The 16,783-nt window shown below is 47.2% G+C and overlaps 1 protein-coding gene across 1 annotated transcript in view; it reads right to left on the bottom strand.

Moving 5' to 3' along the window:
- The window catches only part of RARB (retinoic acid receptor beta), a 419,484-nt gene that overhangs the window by 126,440 nt on the left and 276,261 nt on the right, over positions 1–16,783 (bottom strand). Inside the window, exon 5 of the mRNA XM_078663972.1 lies at positions 12,040–12,216. Within this exon, the coding sequence (XP_078520098.1) occupies positions 12,040–12,216 (177 nt within the window). The remainder of the gene's footprint in view (positions 1–12,039; positions 12,217–16,783) is intronic.

Below are 16,783 nucleotides of genomic sequence, written 5' to 3' on the forward strand. Positions count from 1 at the left end.
CGCACTGAGGGAAGGGGCGCTCGTAGTGTGATTGCACTGCAGTGACAGCAGCCCCAGTGCCTCTAGTAAGGGCAGACACAAATGAGGAGTCACCAGTGGTGTCCCTGCAGTAAAGGCAACTCCCAGTGTGTTGTCACTGGAGTTGGGGAGCTCCCAGTGTGATGTCACTGGAGTTGGGGAGCTCCCAGTGTGATGTCACTGGAGTTGGTGAGCTTCCAGTGTGATGTCACTGGAGTTGGGGTGTGCCCAGTGTGATGTCACTGGAGTTGGGGAGCTTCCAGTGTGATGCCACTGGAGTTGGGGAGCTCCCAGTGTGATGCCACTGGAGTTGGGGAGCTCCCAGTGTGATGCCACTGGAGTTGGGGAGCTCCCTGTGTGATGTCACTGGAGTTGGGGAGCTCCCAGTGTGATGCCACTGGAGTTGGGGAGCTCCCTGTGTGATGTCACTGGAGTTGGGGAGCTCCCAGTGTGATGCCACTGGAGTTAGAGAGCTCCCTGTGTGATGCCACTGGAGTTGGGGAGCTCCCTGTGTGATGTCACTGGAGTTGAGGAGCTCCCAATGTGATGCCACTGGAGTTGGGGAGCTCCCAGTGTGATGCCACTGGAGTTGGGGAGCTCCCAGTGTGATGCCACTGGAGTTGGGGAGCTCCCTGTGTGATGTCACTGGAGTGGGGGAGCTCCCAATGTGATGCCACTGGAGTTGGGGAGCTCCCAGTGTGATGTCACTGGAGTTGGGGAGCTCCCAGTGTGATGTCACTGGAGGTGGGGGGACTGAAGTTGGGGAGTTCCCACTGTGAGGTCAGTGGAGTTCGGGAGCTCCCAGTGTGATGTCACTGGAGTTTGGGAGCTCCCAAATGTGATGTCACTGAAGTTGGGAAGCTCCCAGTGTGATGTCACTGGAGTTGGGGAGCTCCCAGTGTGATGTCATTGGAGTTGGGAAGCTCCCAGTGTGATGTCACTGGAGTTGGGGAGCTACCAAATGTGATGTCACTGAAGTTGGGAAGCTCCCAGTGTGATGTCACTGGAGTTGGGGAGCTCCCAGTGTGATGTCATTGGAGTTGGGAAGCTCCCAGTGTGATGTCACTGGAGTTGGGGAGCTCCCAGTGTGATGTCACCGGAGGTGAGGAGGCTGAAGTTGGGGAGCTCCCAGTGTGATGTCACTGAAGTTGGGAAGCTCCCAGTGTGATGTCATTGGAGATGGGGAGCTCCCAGTGTGATGTCACCGGAGGTGAGGAGGCTGAAGTTGAGGAGCTCCGAGTGTAATGTCACTGTAGTTGGTGAGCTCCCAGTGAGATGTCGCTGGAGTTGGGAAGCTCCCAGTGTGATGTCACTAGAGTTGGGGAGCTCCCAGTGTGATGGGAAGCTCCCAGTGTGATGTCACTGGAGATGGGGAGCTCCCAGTGTGATGTCACTGAAGTTGGGAAGCTCCCAGTGTGATGTCACTGGAGTTGGGGAGCTCCCAGTGTGATGTCATTGGCGTTGGGAAGCTCCCAGTGTGATGTCACTGGAGTTGGGAAGCTCCCAGTGTGATGTCACTGAAGTTGGGAAGCTCCCAGTGTGATGTCACTGGAGTTGGGGAGCTCCCAGTGTGATGTCATTGGAGTTGGGAAGCTCCCAGTGTGATGTCACTGGAGTTGGGGAGCTCCCAGTGTGATGTCACCGGAGGTGAGGAGGCTGAAGTTGGGGAGCTCCCAGTGTGATGTCACTGAAGTTGGGAAGCTCCCAGTGTGATGTCATTGGAGATGGGGAGCTCCCAGTGTGATGTCACCGGAGGTGAGGAGGCTGAAGTTGAGGAGCTCCGAGTGTAATGTCACTGTAGTTGGTGAGCTCCCAGTGAGATGTCGCTGGAGTTGGGAAGCTCCCAGTGTGATGTCACTAGAGTTGGGGAGCTCCCAGTGTGATGGGAAGCTCCCAGTGTGATGTCACTGGAGATGGGGAGCTCCCAGTGTGATGTCACTGGAGTTGGGGAGCTCCCAGTGTGATGTCACTGAAGTTGGGGAGCTCCCAGTGTGATGTCACTGGAGATGGGGAGCTCCCAGTGTGATGCCACTGGAAATGGGGAGCTCCCAGTGTGATGTCACTGGAGTGGGGAGCTCCCAGTGTGATCTCACTGGAGGTGGGGGGGGGGGCTGAAGTTGGGGAGCTCCCAGTGTGATGTCACTGGAGTTGGGGAGCTCCCAGTGTGATTCAACTATAGAAAGATCATATTTTAGTGTGATGAGACTGCAGTGAATGCAGCTGTGTTTGTTGTCACTGCAGTAAGGGAACCCCCAGTGGTGATGTCACTGCAGTCATCTCAGCTCTGCATATGATGTCACTGCCGTAACTGCAAAAGAACAATTGGTGGACAGAATGCTGAACAGTGTCAAAAATTCCCCGCAGTACAGAGATCTGGGCCTAAATCTATTGATTTTTTTGTACTCCAGTTTGAACCCAGCCATATGCAAATCAGTCTTGGCCCAGCTCCTCATAGGAACAGTGCAGCCCGAACTGCCAGGCCAGGTCCTCCCTGGACCGGAAACAAGCATCCAGGGACCAGTTTCGGGGTTTCACCTCTCATCAGCCAGGCGAGTGCAAGTGGGATGAGGTTGGGGAGAAGCAGCCGTGCAACAGAGAGCAACATGGAGTACAGAGGGAGAGATGTACACGAGGGAGGCGGCTCGAAAATGCGTGCACTCTAATGGAGTGCTTCACACAAAAGATAAAAGTAGTGCTTGAAAAGCAAGAGGTGGAAGCAACGAGTAATGCTCTATGGGAGGGACAAACACAAGATTGACAAGCTAGGGCACGAACAAGAAGCAGACAAATAAGAGTGACAAGGAAATCCAAGCAGTTTTAAGTCATGGACGGGCTCCAAGCCCCCCTATCTTCTTGGTAAACCACAAAATGACTTGCAACAAGCAGCGCATTCACTGTCTAGTAGGCTCTACCTTAAAAGGAATGAAAACATGAAAAGACTCCCCAGTTGTCTGCTAGCGGCTGAGTTGGATTAGGGAGTGTGTTCTCAACTTAGCTTTGTCCGTGGTGATGACCACAGGATGCACGCAGTAACATCAGCAGGTATTCCCTGTATCTGATCCGAATATTAACCCCTTGCATGCTGATGACGGCCCCCAGCTGTCATGCACTACAGTGCTCGTGTGCTGATGACGGCTGGGGGCCGTCATGACCACACCCGCGCTTGGAATGTCCAGCACAGGAGGAGAATCGCGGCAGCATGTAAGGGGTTAAGTAGTAAGGCAGGCAGATTCTTACCTGACTTTTAACATGGCTGCTGCAGAGGATGTGCTGTAACAGGCTCATATTGTTGTGAAAGGTTCCACCCAGATGTCAAAGTCGGTAGAGCTGGGAGGGGACAACAGTCCTCCACTATTTATTTATTTATTTAATGGGTTGCGACCTGCACACATCTTTGCCCTTCATATAAGAAGTGTAGGAGCCGTATAATGTAATTCAGCCACTGTTTTGGTCTGGGCTTGAAAGGAACCGATTGGAGGACAGGTGAGGAAGTACTGGGCCTCAGCAGACATTCAGCAGAGCTTCACAGCGTGCTGGTCACCGACAGGTGAGGACCGGAGTGAGAGTTGGTGCAAATCATGGGAGGCCGTGCCCTGACGGCATGCACAGGGTCTGCTCTGCACACCTGGCAGCTATTTTTTCAGCTGCCAAAAGTGCCAATATGTAGGGGCCTGTGGGTCCCGGGTCCCACCAATGCTTCCTGTGTAGGGCCTCGCAGGACAGGCCAGGATTAACAAAGCCGCACAGGCCTTTTACTTTGTTAATTCAAGCCGAGCATGCCTGAAACACCGAGGAACATAAAGGTGTCTAAAGAGGGACCTGTTCTTATAACAGAGCGGTACAAAAGGGGATGATGGACGGAGCGTTTGAACAAATCAAACACTCACCCCCAGTCAACTGATCTGGGTTTAATCCATCACCGTTCTTTAGCCCACTCTGCCACCCCAGTTCAGACATGGCCATATGCAAATCAGTCTGACCCTGTGCCTCATGGGAACAGTCCAGCCCGAACTGCCAAGCCATGTCTTCCCTGGACCGGAAACAAGCATCCTGGGACCGGTTTCGGATTCATAATCCTCATCAGCCAGGCTATCTTGAATCCAGTGGCCAAGTGAACAAGGGACTGATTTGCATATAGCCATGTCTGAACTGGGGTGGCAGAGTGGGTTAAAGAACGGTGATGGATTAAACCCAGATCTTTTGACTGGGTGTGAGTGTTTGATTGATTCAGATGCTCCGTCCATCACCACCCCCTTTTGTTCTTATAACAGAGCAGGACATTTGTACAACTAGCATAGATAAGCAGCTGTGCTCCCACTTGATGAAACGCTGCTCTTTTTACTATTTTACCTTATAAGAAGCAGTCAGTGCTTAATTTGAGCCGGTGGTTTCGGTGCTCGATACCGACACTTAATTGGCAACACTGGCACTTATTACAGTCTACCAGATGGTGGCGCTGTTTGTCTAATGTAGAGATGAGCACAACATCAGTTGTAAGTTAATCCCATATACATTAAAAACAACGAATCCCTGTCGCCTAAGCCATCCTTAGAGCTTTGGGGGCCTGGAATGGTCTGAATTGTCAGACGTGTAGGAGGAGTCTGATGACAAGTAGTTGGGCTGGTACTGTCATTGTCGGCGCTGGCAGGGGTGGTTTGAGTTGCAATTCCTCATGGGCCCTGACACTTATCTTTTTACAGATTAAGCACTGGAAACAGTTGATTTCTAAGCAGTCTTTCAGAATGATTCAATCTATTGTCAGATTTTTATACCCGAATTCTTTGTCTGAATAAAGACAGTTAACTTGCTATCAGCTGCTTGCCGAAAATGCTTGTGAAAACATAGTGTAGACAGGAGATCATTTCCACCATGCAAAACAACTCTTTAATTGATTATTAGCAAGTAAAACACGTCAATTTTCCGGTTGTAAAAATCAAAGGGGTTTATTTATGAGCCCTGGCGTCACTTTTGCGCTGCCGGTGCGTCACTTTCTGTGTCGCACCAGCAGGGTAAAAATTGTGCCATGTTGCTTCATATTTACAAAGTGATGCATCTAGGTAGATGTGTCACTTTGTAAACCCCTGCGCCACATTATACCTGCACCAGGTATAATGTATGCAGGCAGGGGAGTTCTGAAGTAAGTAAGTCTTGTAGAAGTGACGCAGTGAAATCTATGAGAATTTACCGCGTCACTTCTAGGACGCAAATGCGTCAATATCTTACGCCTGCCTCACAGCAGGCGTAAGACTGACGCAGGTACATTTCACATGGGGCTTGCCCATGTGAAAGGGCACATTGCTGGAGTTGCGTCACTTTTGTGACACACTCCAGCAATGCGTCACTTTTGCGCCTACAGATACGTCAGTAATACTGACGTATCTGTAACTCCTTGTGACATGATGCGTCATACTGTAAATATGGAGCATCCAGTATGTCGCAAGGATGTCGCACTGAAAAGTGACGCACCGCTGTTTTCACGCAGCGATGCGTCACTTTTCATAAATGAGGCCCAAAATATATTACGTGGTCTTCAAAGAAGGTAGCAAGCGCTAAGTAATAAAAGTACCCCTGTTAGGCGAATGTTTGCCTCTGAAATATTCTACATGCTATGACACAGCAGCACTGTACTAGCAAGCACTATATACAAAAAGCAATTTATTATTATACATAGGGACACGATTTAGGGACATTACTGGCAACCTTCGATTCTGGAATGCTAGTGGATTTATAGAAATGGGAAGCACTTTTCAGCACTTACAAATTGTATATAGCACGGGGGAGCTGTGATTCTGTGAATGCCCAAATAGATGTCAACCAGTGAGCTGAATGTTGAAAGTAGTGGTTTGCATTCCTGCTTCACTCAGAAGAGGCGTGGGCTAGTGGGTACGTTGTACAACCCAGATTATAGTACTACAAGAAACATGGGAAACCAATCCATTTCTGTTACATGGATACGCCGGTTACTATGAACACGCAAAGAAAGAGCATAGGTTCGGGCGAGCTAATGGGTACGTTGTAGACTTATGCATAAAAAACCTGGGTTCGAATCTTAATTCTCACAACTCAATCAAACTGTGTGATTTAGGGCGAACTCCACAGGTCCCTGTGATTAAATAGTGTCCCATACAAGAAAATGAATAAAATTATATTGACGAAAAGCCAAGCCCGGATCCTATCTGATTAGAGATTTGGCTCTTTTTTTAGTCACTCCAATTACTTTGTCTCAAAGCCCAGTGACCCCACACAGTGCACCCCCGCTCAAGGTCACATTTTCACTACTTTTTTTGGTCTGGCTCGAAAGAACAACTGTCGGCAGAAAAGTATGTGAGCATTACTAGAGAGGCGCTTTGGCTCCGCCTACATGTTTAGAATGGGCAGAGGTTGTGTGCTTCCACACAAAAAAGTGCTTGCCATCCACACAGCTGTGATCATTTTATTTATTTATCCAGCTGCCTGGGCTTGAACATTCTGGGACACGTGCATGACATTGCAATGCTATTAACCCCTCCCATGCTCGTGATGGAACCGTTCCGTCACGAGCCTCGGGTGGGCTGTGCTGGTGACGGAACGGTTCCGTCCCGGCCCGCTCGCCGCGCCAACACGGCGCGAATTCCGCGCCTGCGCTGACGTTCTAAAGAGCGGGTGGGGCCGTGACGGGACCGTTCCGTCACAAGCACAGCTCACCCGAGGGCCATGACGGAGCGGTTCCGTCACGAGTACGGGAGCGCCGCGCGGCCCCGCCTCCCCCTTAGCGCTGCGGCAGAATAGCCGCCGCAGAGAAGGGGTTAAAGCGACTTAGATTGTTAGATTATTCGTTTATGTTGTTTTTCTCTGGTAACGGCACAGATAGGAGAAGGGCAGTCATTAACCTACCTGGATTTTTCGATCTGGCTTGACAGTGGAATTGTCCTCTGACTTTTTAACCTACATCAAAATTATTCTACAGTTCTTTTCTTCCACACAGATATGTATTCATTCCCATGTTACTTAGAGCTATATAAATGCAAACCTTTTTCCCTCTTCTATCCCTCCACTATCCTTCTGAATCCAAATAAAGGTCTAACAAAGCCACCTTCAAATTACTTTCACATTTTACTATACTATTTCACCACTAATCCTTTATGGGTTCTGGAGTAGTGTGCTACTAGCCGAAAAAGCACTTCAACGTCTTGTCAAGGGTAGTAAGCGCTATATAAATACAATTACAATACAATTCACCTTACCATACAACATTCTTTTAAAGCTAGACCTATTGACATTGCCAGTGCTTGTTTACATTTCATACTCTGGTTGCACCTCGTCCAAGAATGTATAGAGACGGTGTTTAGGCATGCCTCCAGCATTGACACTTGATGCTGTGGTTTTCTGTGGCCATTCAATACACACTTCAAACAAAGTACATTATTCCGCGTGGGCCTCTGAAATTCTGACATGTTCTTCAGAGACCATCAAACTTCGTCTGATCGCTCTTTTATCTTTTGACATTGATGGATGTGGATAAACAGAGGCTATTCTAGGAAGGGTACTTCTGGAAGCTTTGAGATGGCCTTCCTGCTGAAGTCATTCCTGATGTATAAATTCCTCCCGTAAACTCACATATGATCTATTCCAGCTCTACGGGGCATATTATCAAGATGTGCGTTAAAAAACGCACATTGCACATTTCCCTATCGCCGGATTTTATCGCCGTGATAGCACGATATTATCAATGCGCAACACGTAGGCGATATTAAATCCGGCGATAGTCGGCAATAGGGAACATTAGCGCGTGAAAACAAGCGATGTTGTCATGTGCTAATGTGTGCCTTGATAATATGGGGGGTGGATTCAGCTTTATGATCCACACCCCCATGTTATCAATGCCTAACGCCTGGTCAGAGCAGGCGTTGGGAGACCTGCCATAAACGAGTTTATCGCAGGTCTCCTTCTCCAAACGCCTGCCTTGATAATAGGGTGTTACCACCTCCAACCACATTCTACATGTGGTTGGACGTGGGAACGCCCACCCTGCATCCCATTAGCGTTATCTATCGCCCCCAGCGCGAGGGCGAAAGATGAAGTCAGGAATACGTATCTAACTCCGGTTAGAGAAGTATTGAGAATAGTGCGATAATTAATAAATGCGTTAGCGACTTTAAAAAGTCGCTAACGCTTTTATCGGGGGCTTGATAATATGCCCCAACATTCTTATTCTTGCCTCCTTTCCCCTTCCAAGGACTCCCTCGCTCCTATTACCTGTTGCTCAGTTTATCCTTGTCGCCTGTGCCCCTCCGATCTTTTGACTAAACATGTTGATATTATGTACTGCCTTTTTTATCTTGCTACTTGTTTTTATGCATTCTGTTTACTCTCTGTAAAGCGCTCTGATACTCTACCCTGTGTCTGGTCCGCGCTATAGAAAACTTCAAAAATACAAATAAAATAAATAAATAAAAATAAAAAGTTGTGGTCCCAGATCTGGCGTCACAGAGCCGTCCCTTACCCTTGGTCCCCATGGAGGGGATGCAGGGTCTTTAGGACAGACAACAGACTTCCCATCACCTATGACTGATCGATGGAAAAGATTCTGCTTTGGCCAAGGTTTAGACCTGCACTGTCCTGGGGCCACAATAAATTCCCATGCTATTTTACCGTTGCCTCTCGATAAAATCACCCCAGTACTGTGCAATTACGAAATAAACCCCATAAAATTGAGAGTTGTTGTGATTTTTCCAGTCAATAAACCACACAGGATTTGTGATTTTTCAAGTCATAAAACTACATGGCATTTGCCACTCCATGCGGTTGGGATGTACGTTGTTACAACGCATGCTTTTACCACCCATGCTGTTACAACGCAGGTTTTTCAACGCAAGTCGTTACAACGACTTGCGTTGGGGGGTGCTGGATAGTGAATAGTTTAATTTACTATTCCAACTCCAGTCCCCGTGGATAGTAGGGAAGGTTTTGGATAGTAAATTAAACTATTACCTATCCTAGAGCGCCCCCCAGCGCATTTCTTGTAATGACTTGCGTTGAAAAACCTGCGTTGTAAAGGCACTGTGTGGTAAAAGTTGCGTCATAAAGGATGTTTCTCATGCGGTTGTGCCACACACTTTTCCCATCTGCTTTGAGCTGGCCGTAAACGTATGCATGGGCCTATGGTAGGGTGGGAGTTGAGGGAAGGGGTTGGGGACACAGGAGGGAAGAGAAAGGTTCTTTCTAGCAGGGGGCAGCAGCGAATGCTCCCCCATTAGATAAAATTGAAAATGGGACTTGGCTATTGTGGCTGGCGCATCCTAATGCGAATTTTCCTTGTCCCAAAGTACCAATCAGAAACACTGGGTCAGGTTCTCCTACACGCTGTAAAGCCGGTAAAACCAACCAACTCATAATCAGGCGGAGCGAAGTGAACCCATAAAAACCTGTGTTATTGCCCTCCGCCTAACTTGAAATCAGGGCCTTTGTGTCTTCCTTCTAGGGCTATGTGGCTGCTGTTATTGCTAATAGGTGGATTTGTGGCTGTGCCCTCTATTGTATCCTGAGCTAAAGTGGAAAATCTTCCTAGATAAAGGGGTGGTATACCATGGGCCGGAGTGTACACCTCAGCTGAGATCTTCTTTTGATTGCAATCAGGCTATTGTGCTGTCTGTATCCTTCCTCAGTTGAAAAAGTAGTGCCTCACAGTGTATGGGTGGCTTATTAGACATTACTATTATTGGGCTAATTTACAACTTCAAAACCAGCTCCACTATTCAATAGTGTGTAAACACACTTGATAAACGCTGTACAGTCTTTATTTAAATGTCTTCTTTCAGCATAAACCAATCAACATGTATTTACTGTTTGGAGATAATTATCACTATTAGTGAATATTAGTGTTTTTATTTAGTCTAATCCCAGTAAAGAATAAATCAAAGTGTAAAAGGTCAAAAGCACATTGTAATATATACAAATACTCTGCACACGTTCAAAGTGAATACATGAAGTTACATTAAATATCACAATGATATTTGTCTTTATATTTTCAGATGTCTTTAATTCAAGAGCTTTAAGCCATTTTAGCCAACACGTGTTTCGTCGCTGCTGCAGAGGATTACCTCGCAAATTCTTCAGGGCTGAGGTCAATTTCAAGTAGTCTCTTAGGGGCATATTACCAACAAGTAGCGATAATTATCGCTAAATAGGCTTAGCGACGATTTTTTTTATTGCTGCCTATCGCTGGATATGTTAGCGGAGAAAACATGCTATTAGCAACGTTTTTCTCCATTGAGCTAAAATATCCAGTGATAGCGGCGAAATGAGTGAATATCGCTGAGAATACAGCGATATTCACGCATTAGCGACGAAATGCTCTTAGCCATGTTATCCACCTCCCATTGGATAACATGGCTAAGAACTGGTCTGAGCAGGCGTTAGTTTTTGGCGATAGTGGAAATATTTCCATTGCTACGCCTGCCTTGCTAATAGGCGTTAGCGACGTTAGCGACTGCTTTCAGTCACTAACTGGTTGGGTACGCCCACTTTGCATGTCATTAGCGATAAACATCGCTGATATGCAAAGCGGGCCCCAAACCGCTCTCTATCGCCTAAAAGCTGTCGCTAACATCAGTTAGCGACAGCTTGCTAATAGAGCAATAGAATTATCGCCGCTTAGCGGCCGTTTTCGGCCGCTAAACCGGCGATAATTGCCTATCACCCCCCTTGGTAATATGCCCCTTAGTTCCGTGGCGTTTTCGCCGTGCAAATCAGAGACTGCTGATTTGCACGGCGAACACGCCACGGCCTGGAGATCAGAAGGGTTCTACCTAATACTGCCGGAAGGGGCAGCTCTTCTAAAAGAAACTCCCTTATATTTGGACGCATATTTAGCTCTCTGGACACAAGACTAATTGGTCTACCTCTCCAGGAACAGTACTTATAGGAACCCCTTCCGGGTTAGAATTATCACCGGAATTAAGAGACTACTTGAAATTGACCTCAGCCCGGAAGAAGTTGCGGGGTAATCCCCTGTAACAGCGACGAAACATGTGTTGGCTAAGAAGGCTTAAAGATCTTGAATTAAAGACATCTGAAAATATAAAGACAAGCATCATTGTGATATTTAAAGTAACTTCATGTATTTACTTTGAACGTGTGCAGAGGATAGGTATATATAGCATAAGTGGTCTGCTGGTCACAAACGTGAGGATCTGGTGGTTTTTCCCTACCCAATGCACCGTGCCAGATTACCTGCCTTAACTGATTTGAACTTCTGATAGACCTTAGAGCGCCATATTTGCCTATTGCTGACCACCGACTGTATAAATAAAAGCACATTGTACTTAGTCTGCTAGACCACTTGCAAGTACCACCAAACCTCTGTCACTACTCTAAACACAATACTTGCCCACTTACTTGTACAGCACAAGTCTTCAAACTTACAACACTAAAAATAAAACTCATACATTAAGTTTTTTGAGAGCATTCAATAATTTTTTCATGTGACTGAGAATTCAAGAAGAGACATTGTTGACAGTGTTGCGGCTTCATGTGGGCGCCATAAGCCATCATCAGGACAAATGATCAAATAATCATATTCTTATAAAGATAATTCATTTTGATTTCATGGTGGAGCACAGTAGAATCCAAACCCAAACAGATGGCAATGGTGTGAATTGTAGACAACTTGTGTATCTAATTGATCAAATGTGGTAGGCACTGTCATGGGATGTATGACGTTACAACGCATGCTTTTTACCACGCATGCTGTTCCAACGCAAGTATTACAACGCAAACCTTTACAACGCATTACACTTGGGGGTGCTGGATATTGAATAGTTTAATTTACTATTCCAACTCCAGTCCCTGTGGACACTAGGGAAGGTGTTGGATAGTAAATTAAAACTATCCCCTATCCTAGAGCGCCCCCCAGTGTAATGCGTTGTAAAGGTTTTCGTTGTAATACTTGCGTTGTAACAGCACTGCGTGGTAAAAGTTTCATTGTAAAGGATGTTTCCCACTGTCATGTGATGCCTGAGAAAAAACGTTACAATCACTTACCAGGATATCCAGACACGCCGCCTTCAGCAGGGTGATCTGGTCTGCGATGGTCAAGCCGGTAAAGCCGGGCAACCGCTTTGCAAATTCCACAATTTTGATAATGCACTTAGTCGCAAGCTCACTAAATTTGTCCCAAAGTCCAAGGTCAAGGCGGATTCGCTGTTCGGCGCTGGAATTCTGGAGAGAGCAGAAAACAGAAGGAACCAAAATTATGTAACCAGCAGCCTCAGTACAACGTTAGAGCTTGGCACATATTGGCACATAAAGAGAAGTTTGTACACGCTCAGCAACGTAAGACCAGCGTTTGTTGCACGTTCAAATCCCTACCATCAGAGTAAAAGGTGTTTGTGGGACTTTGTGATGGAAAATCCATGCCCCATCAGTGCTAATTCAAAGTTTCGAACTCAAGTCAGAAGTGCGAGTTTGCAGAAGTGCCATGGACAGAACCAAAAGGCAAAACATGAGTTGTGATGGACAAAAACATGAAAGCAATTGTAATCCAGTCTGCCCATGTCCTACCAACTCTTTAGAAAAACACTCTGGGCCCTATTACGATGTCGAGACAACATGGCGTAATGGAACCGCCCTACTATAAGTTGGTGGCTCCACCCCCTGAATTAGGATGTGACCACCCTATGAGCAGTCGGAAACCACAATTTTTTAATAGTAGTTTGTGCAGCAGCCGGAAAAGGGCCACAGCACAAGCTGCAATCGAAAAACAGATGTTTTCAAACATCCCTGCACCATGCGGTGTCTGCCACACGGTGCAGGGATGTTTAGCGGGACACCATGGGTGCCACCCAGCAGTGGCGGCTGGTGACATTTGAAAGTGGTGAGTCGTAACACAATAATCGTACTGCAATGTTGCAAGTGAGCGTAGCGAGCGAGCTCGAAACACCTATGGGGGTTTTGGGGGGTTAACCAGGTGAATAGAGGCATTAAAAAGTGCCAGATTCACAGTGTATGCTTCGTCTTCCTCCACTTCACATGCACAAGCAAACACCAGCACTGTTCCTTCCTGAGAGTGACGTCCACCACCCCTGCAATCATCTGAAAGACGTGACAACAGCTGTCTGAGTCACACTTTCTTCCTGTCCAGCTGAGCCATCGCAGCCTGATCTACAAATGCACATGTCGGGGCTGCCTGGAACACGCAGCAATTGCACAACTCGACCAAAGTCTCTGCCCTGTCACAGCTTAGTTTAGCTGTGAAGAGCTCAGTCAAACGGAGATCGCTCACAGCCAGTCTCTCTGAACTCAGAAGCGTCCACCCAGTTGCCTAGCAAAGAACCTGGGAGCTGGCAGCCTCTCGTTTATGTCTCAGGACTGACACAAATGAAAAGCTTTTGCAGTGTCTTTGTGGGGTTCACTGCTGCCATGGCTCGCTGCGTTAACTTGTGGTGAGGTGCTGTAATACCAACACACTTTTTTAAAGAGCCATTGTTTCCTGTCATTATTTTGTAGTGCAGAATAAAATACTTGTTCATTATGACCCGAAGGTCAGAGGCCCGGCACTGGAAAAAATGCCCTGTAATGGGCCAGGCATATCATAGGAATCCTGCAGGCACATGTACCCAGACTGTTCATATCTTGGGCAAAGGTGAAGGCTGCCTGCAACTGGGATTTGTAGAAAATGAATAGTTTGCATTATATAATTTTCATAGCGCCTCATACCCATGTAGAGACTAGAAAGCATTTGTAGTGCTGAAGGAGCAGAAGTGTGCTAAGTATACTGTGCTGTTTGGCCTGTTGAGGGTTCATACAGCCTTATTCATCAACGGGCCGTTTTGCGAGCCCCTAATAGCGATTCATAGCGAATCGCTATTAAGGACTCGCAAAACGGTATTCATGTAGGAATTGCTAAATAAATAGCGATTCCTACACATTCCTTATTTGCGAGTAGCAAATTGCTAATCGCAAATAAGGAATAACTCCCCATTCATTCCTATGGGCCAAAAGGCCCATAGGAATGAATGGGGAGTATCCCTTATTTGCGATTAGCAATTTGCTACTCGCAAATAAGATAGCGATTTAAAGGGTGCCAGGGGTGTCCAAAGGACACCCTGTAGCACCCCTTAAATGCAAATTGAAACAGGTGTTGCGCACACACATGTCCAAAGGACATGTGTGTGTGCAACATGCAACTTAGAAAAATGCTTTTAAAAGCATTTTTCTAAGTTTTTGCTATTTACCGAGAGGTCTGACCTCTCGGTAAATAGCGGCCCAAAATTGCATTTTCGCAATTTTAAAATGCTTCATGAATTGCATTTAAGGAATCTCAAATAGAGATTCCTTAAATGCAATTCTTCGCAAATGTGCGAATTCTTAAATAGCGAATTTTGCATTTGGGATGATGAATCCCAAATGCAAAAATTGCACTCGCAAAAGGCAAGATTCTGAGAATCTTGCCCTTTGAGAGTGCAATTTAGCTTGATGAATCAGGCGCATAGAGCGGCCCCTGTAGGAAGAGTCAGTCTGGCATTGGGCACGAGGCTTGGCGGTGCTGCGAAGGTGTCACCTCGACTGCTAGTTGCGCTGAAGCACACAGAGAAGCGTTAGATGTATGAGAGTACACTTACATACTGCATGCAGTTGCCAGCTTCAAAGCGACATCATTTGTTGTGCGTGATTGATCGGTAGTGCGTGGGCATGTAGAGACCTAGGTGAGAAGAGTTTGGGTGCTCTTTATTAGACAGGAGGGGGCTCCAAACGTGCTGTGTGTGCAGTTTATTGCAGTTCTTAAGAGGATGGAGAAAAGCAGAGCCACGTGCGAGAGTTCTTTAGCAGAAGAGGTGATTAGAAGAGTCCTCACACCCGCCAAATTTTCAAAATCACAACAACACACAAAACTATACACTATTTGGTCTAAGTTCAAAGCAGGCATTTACTTGGAATAAAGGCTCATATTTCCAGCGTTGAAACAATTTCTCCTATTCTCTAATTCATAAGTGTAATTCAACAAAGTTTCTATTCTCCAGACTTGTGTTGGAAGGGAGCGCCGATTGTATTCTGTTTGCTGCACTGCTCAACCAAGCAAAGAACGGCTATGTGTAGTTTATGTAAAGGACCATTACATGAATGTGTCCACTTTACATAAAGGAAAGAAGACAAACACTGTGTGAGAGGCACACACATGTTGACATGTTCATTTCCGGAATTTAAAAAGCACGCGTTGCCGAGACAGGCAATGGCAAGACTGTGCGCTTCCCTCCAAGGAGCAACATGGAAAATGCTGTGACCGTACCTGCTTTATTTGACATATTTGGTAATTGCTTTCACTTATTAAGTGAGTTATTTTTAATAGCGCTAAACATGCCGCAGGGGCGTTGGAGCGCTGTACAGCAAGTACAGTTCATACAGTTTGGGAGAGACCCAGGAGGGATAAAATTACAGTAGGGTATGAACTGGAGGAGAAGGGGAGGGGATGCAACTTAAAGAAACAGTATTGAGCAGCATGCTGGAAAAAGTAATGTGAATGCTGACAGGGAAAATTGTGTAAGCTGTTACATCACAGTGTGTTTGACATCGCGCGGCACTGAAAAACTGCTTTATACACAGGGCCAGGGGGTGTTTGTCGGTGAATATTACTCATTTATACTTCCGTGCCGGGGAGTTATGAAAACTGCCATGGCTAAAGGCTATGACGTATCCTTACACACACAGGCAGCGTGGAACCTGCGAGCAGCCTTAGCAGGCTGGCAGTGGCACATGATTCACAACTCGGGTGCAAACGAACAGCACACTCGTAGTGTGTTACAGGGAACAAATATTCAGTTATGGCTTAACATCAGTCTAACACAATAACATGTTATCTTAGCACATTACCATTTACAACCCGCTTTGTTCAGCAACCTCACTAGGCGCTATCAAACAACCGAGAGGCGCAGAGAAAGCTAAGGGAGTCCCACGGAAAGTTATAGCCAAAACACACGTGCATCCACATATTAATGCATTCAAAACTTAGCTGTACGTTTTCAATTCGATCAGCATGTATAAATAAATCTGCGCCGCCTCTGCATAACTGTTGAAGTAGAGCGCGGGACCCAGAAGCAAACCGGAACAGCCACGACGTCACTGTAGTGTGCCAACCCCTCTACTGGCGCTGCTCCAGCAGCGCCGTCAGGATTGGATGGAGGGCTGGGATATTCCCTGCCCATAAGGAGACCGAGGGGCTGCGGCATCAAACCCTCGGTCTCCTAATGTGCAGCCTAGAGTGCGCATGTTCGGGCTGACCATAAAAATGATCAGCCCGAAAATGAACCTGCGCACTATTGCTGGGACTGCAACTGCGCTGCCTGCTGGCCTGTCACTCAACTCCCTGAGTGCTGCTGCAGCCCCGCCCCCACCCCAGCGTCCCTCGTTCTCTGACGCAGACGCTAATTCCAATCAGGACAGGAGTCCTGAGTGGGATTTAGCGTCGGAGAAGTAGAATGACGAATTAGGGGCTGTGGCATTAGTGGGGCAACGCCCCAACGCCCCCAATGGACGGACCGCCACTGCCACCCAGGCCCCATGGCAGAGGGCCAGGGGGGAAAAGGGCCCTGCTAGGGGCCCCCAAAGTCACTTTCCGCCTGCCTTTTCATGGGGGGGGCGAACCGCCATGAAAGGGCAGGTGGGATGCAACATTATAATCCCGAAGGCATAGCCGAGGCAGGCTCTGCCCTCATTATGGGAATTACTATTCTGACCGCTGCCCCAACGGGCTCTGTGAGCCCGTCGGAAACGCAGCAAAATTCCGCTGCGG

Source organism: Lissotriton helveticus, chromosome 10 (assembly GCF_964261635.1).
Source record: "Lissotriton helveticus chromosome 10, aLisHel1.1, whole genome shotgun sequence".
Classification (NCBI taxonomy): domain Eukaryota; kingdom Metazoa; phylum Chordata; class Amphibia; order Caudata; family Salamandridae; genus Lissotriton; species Lissotriton helveticus.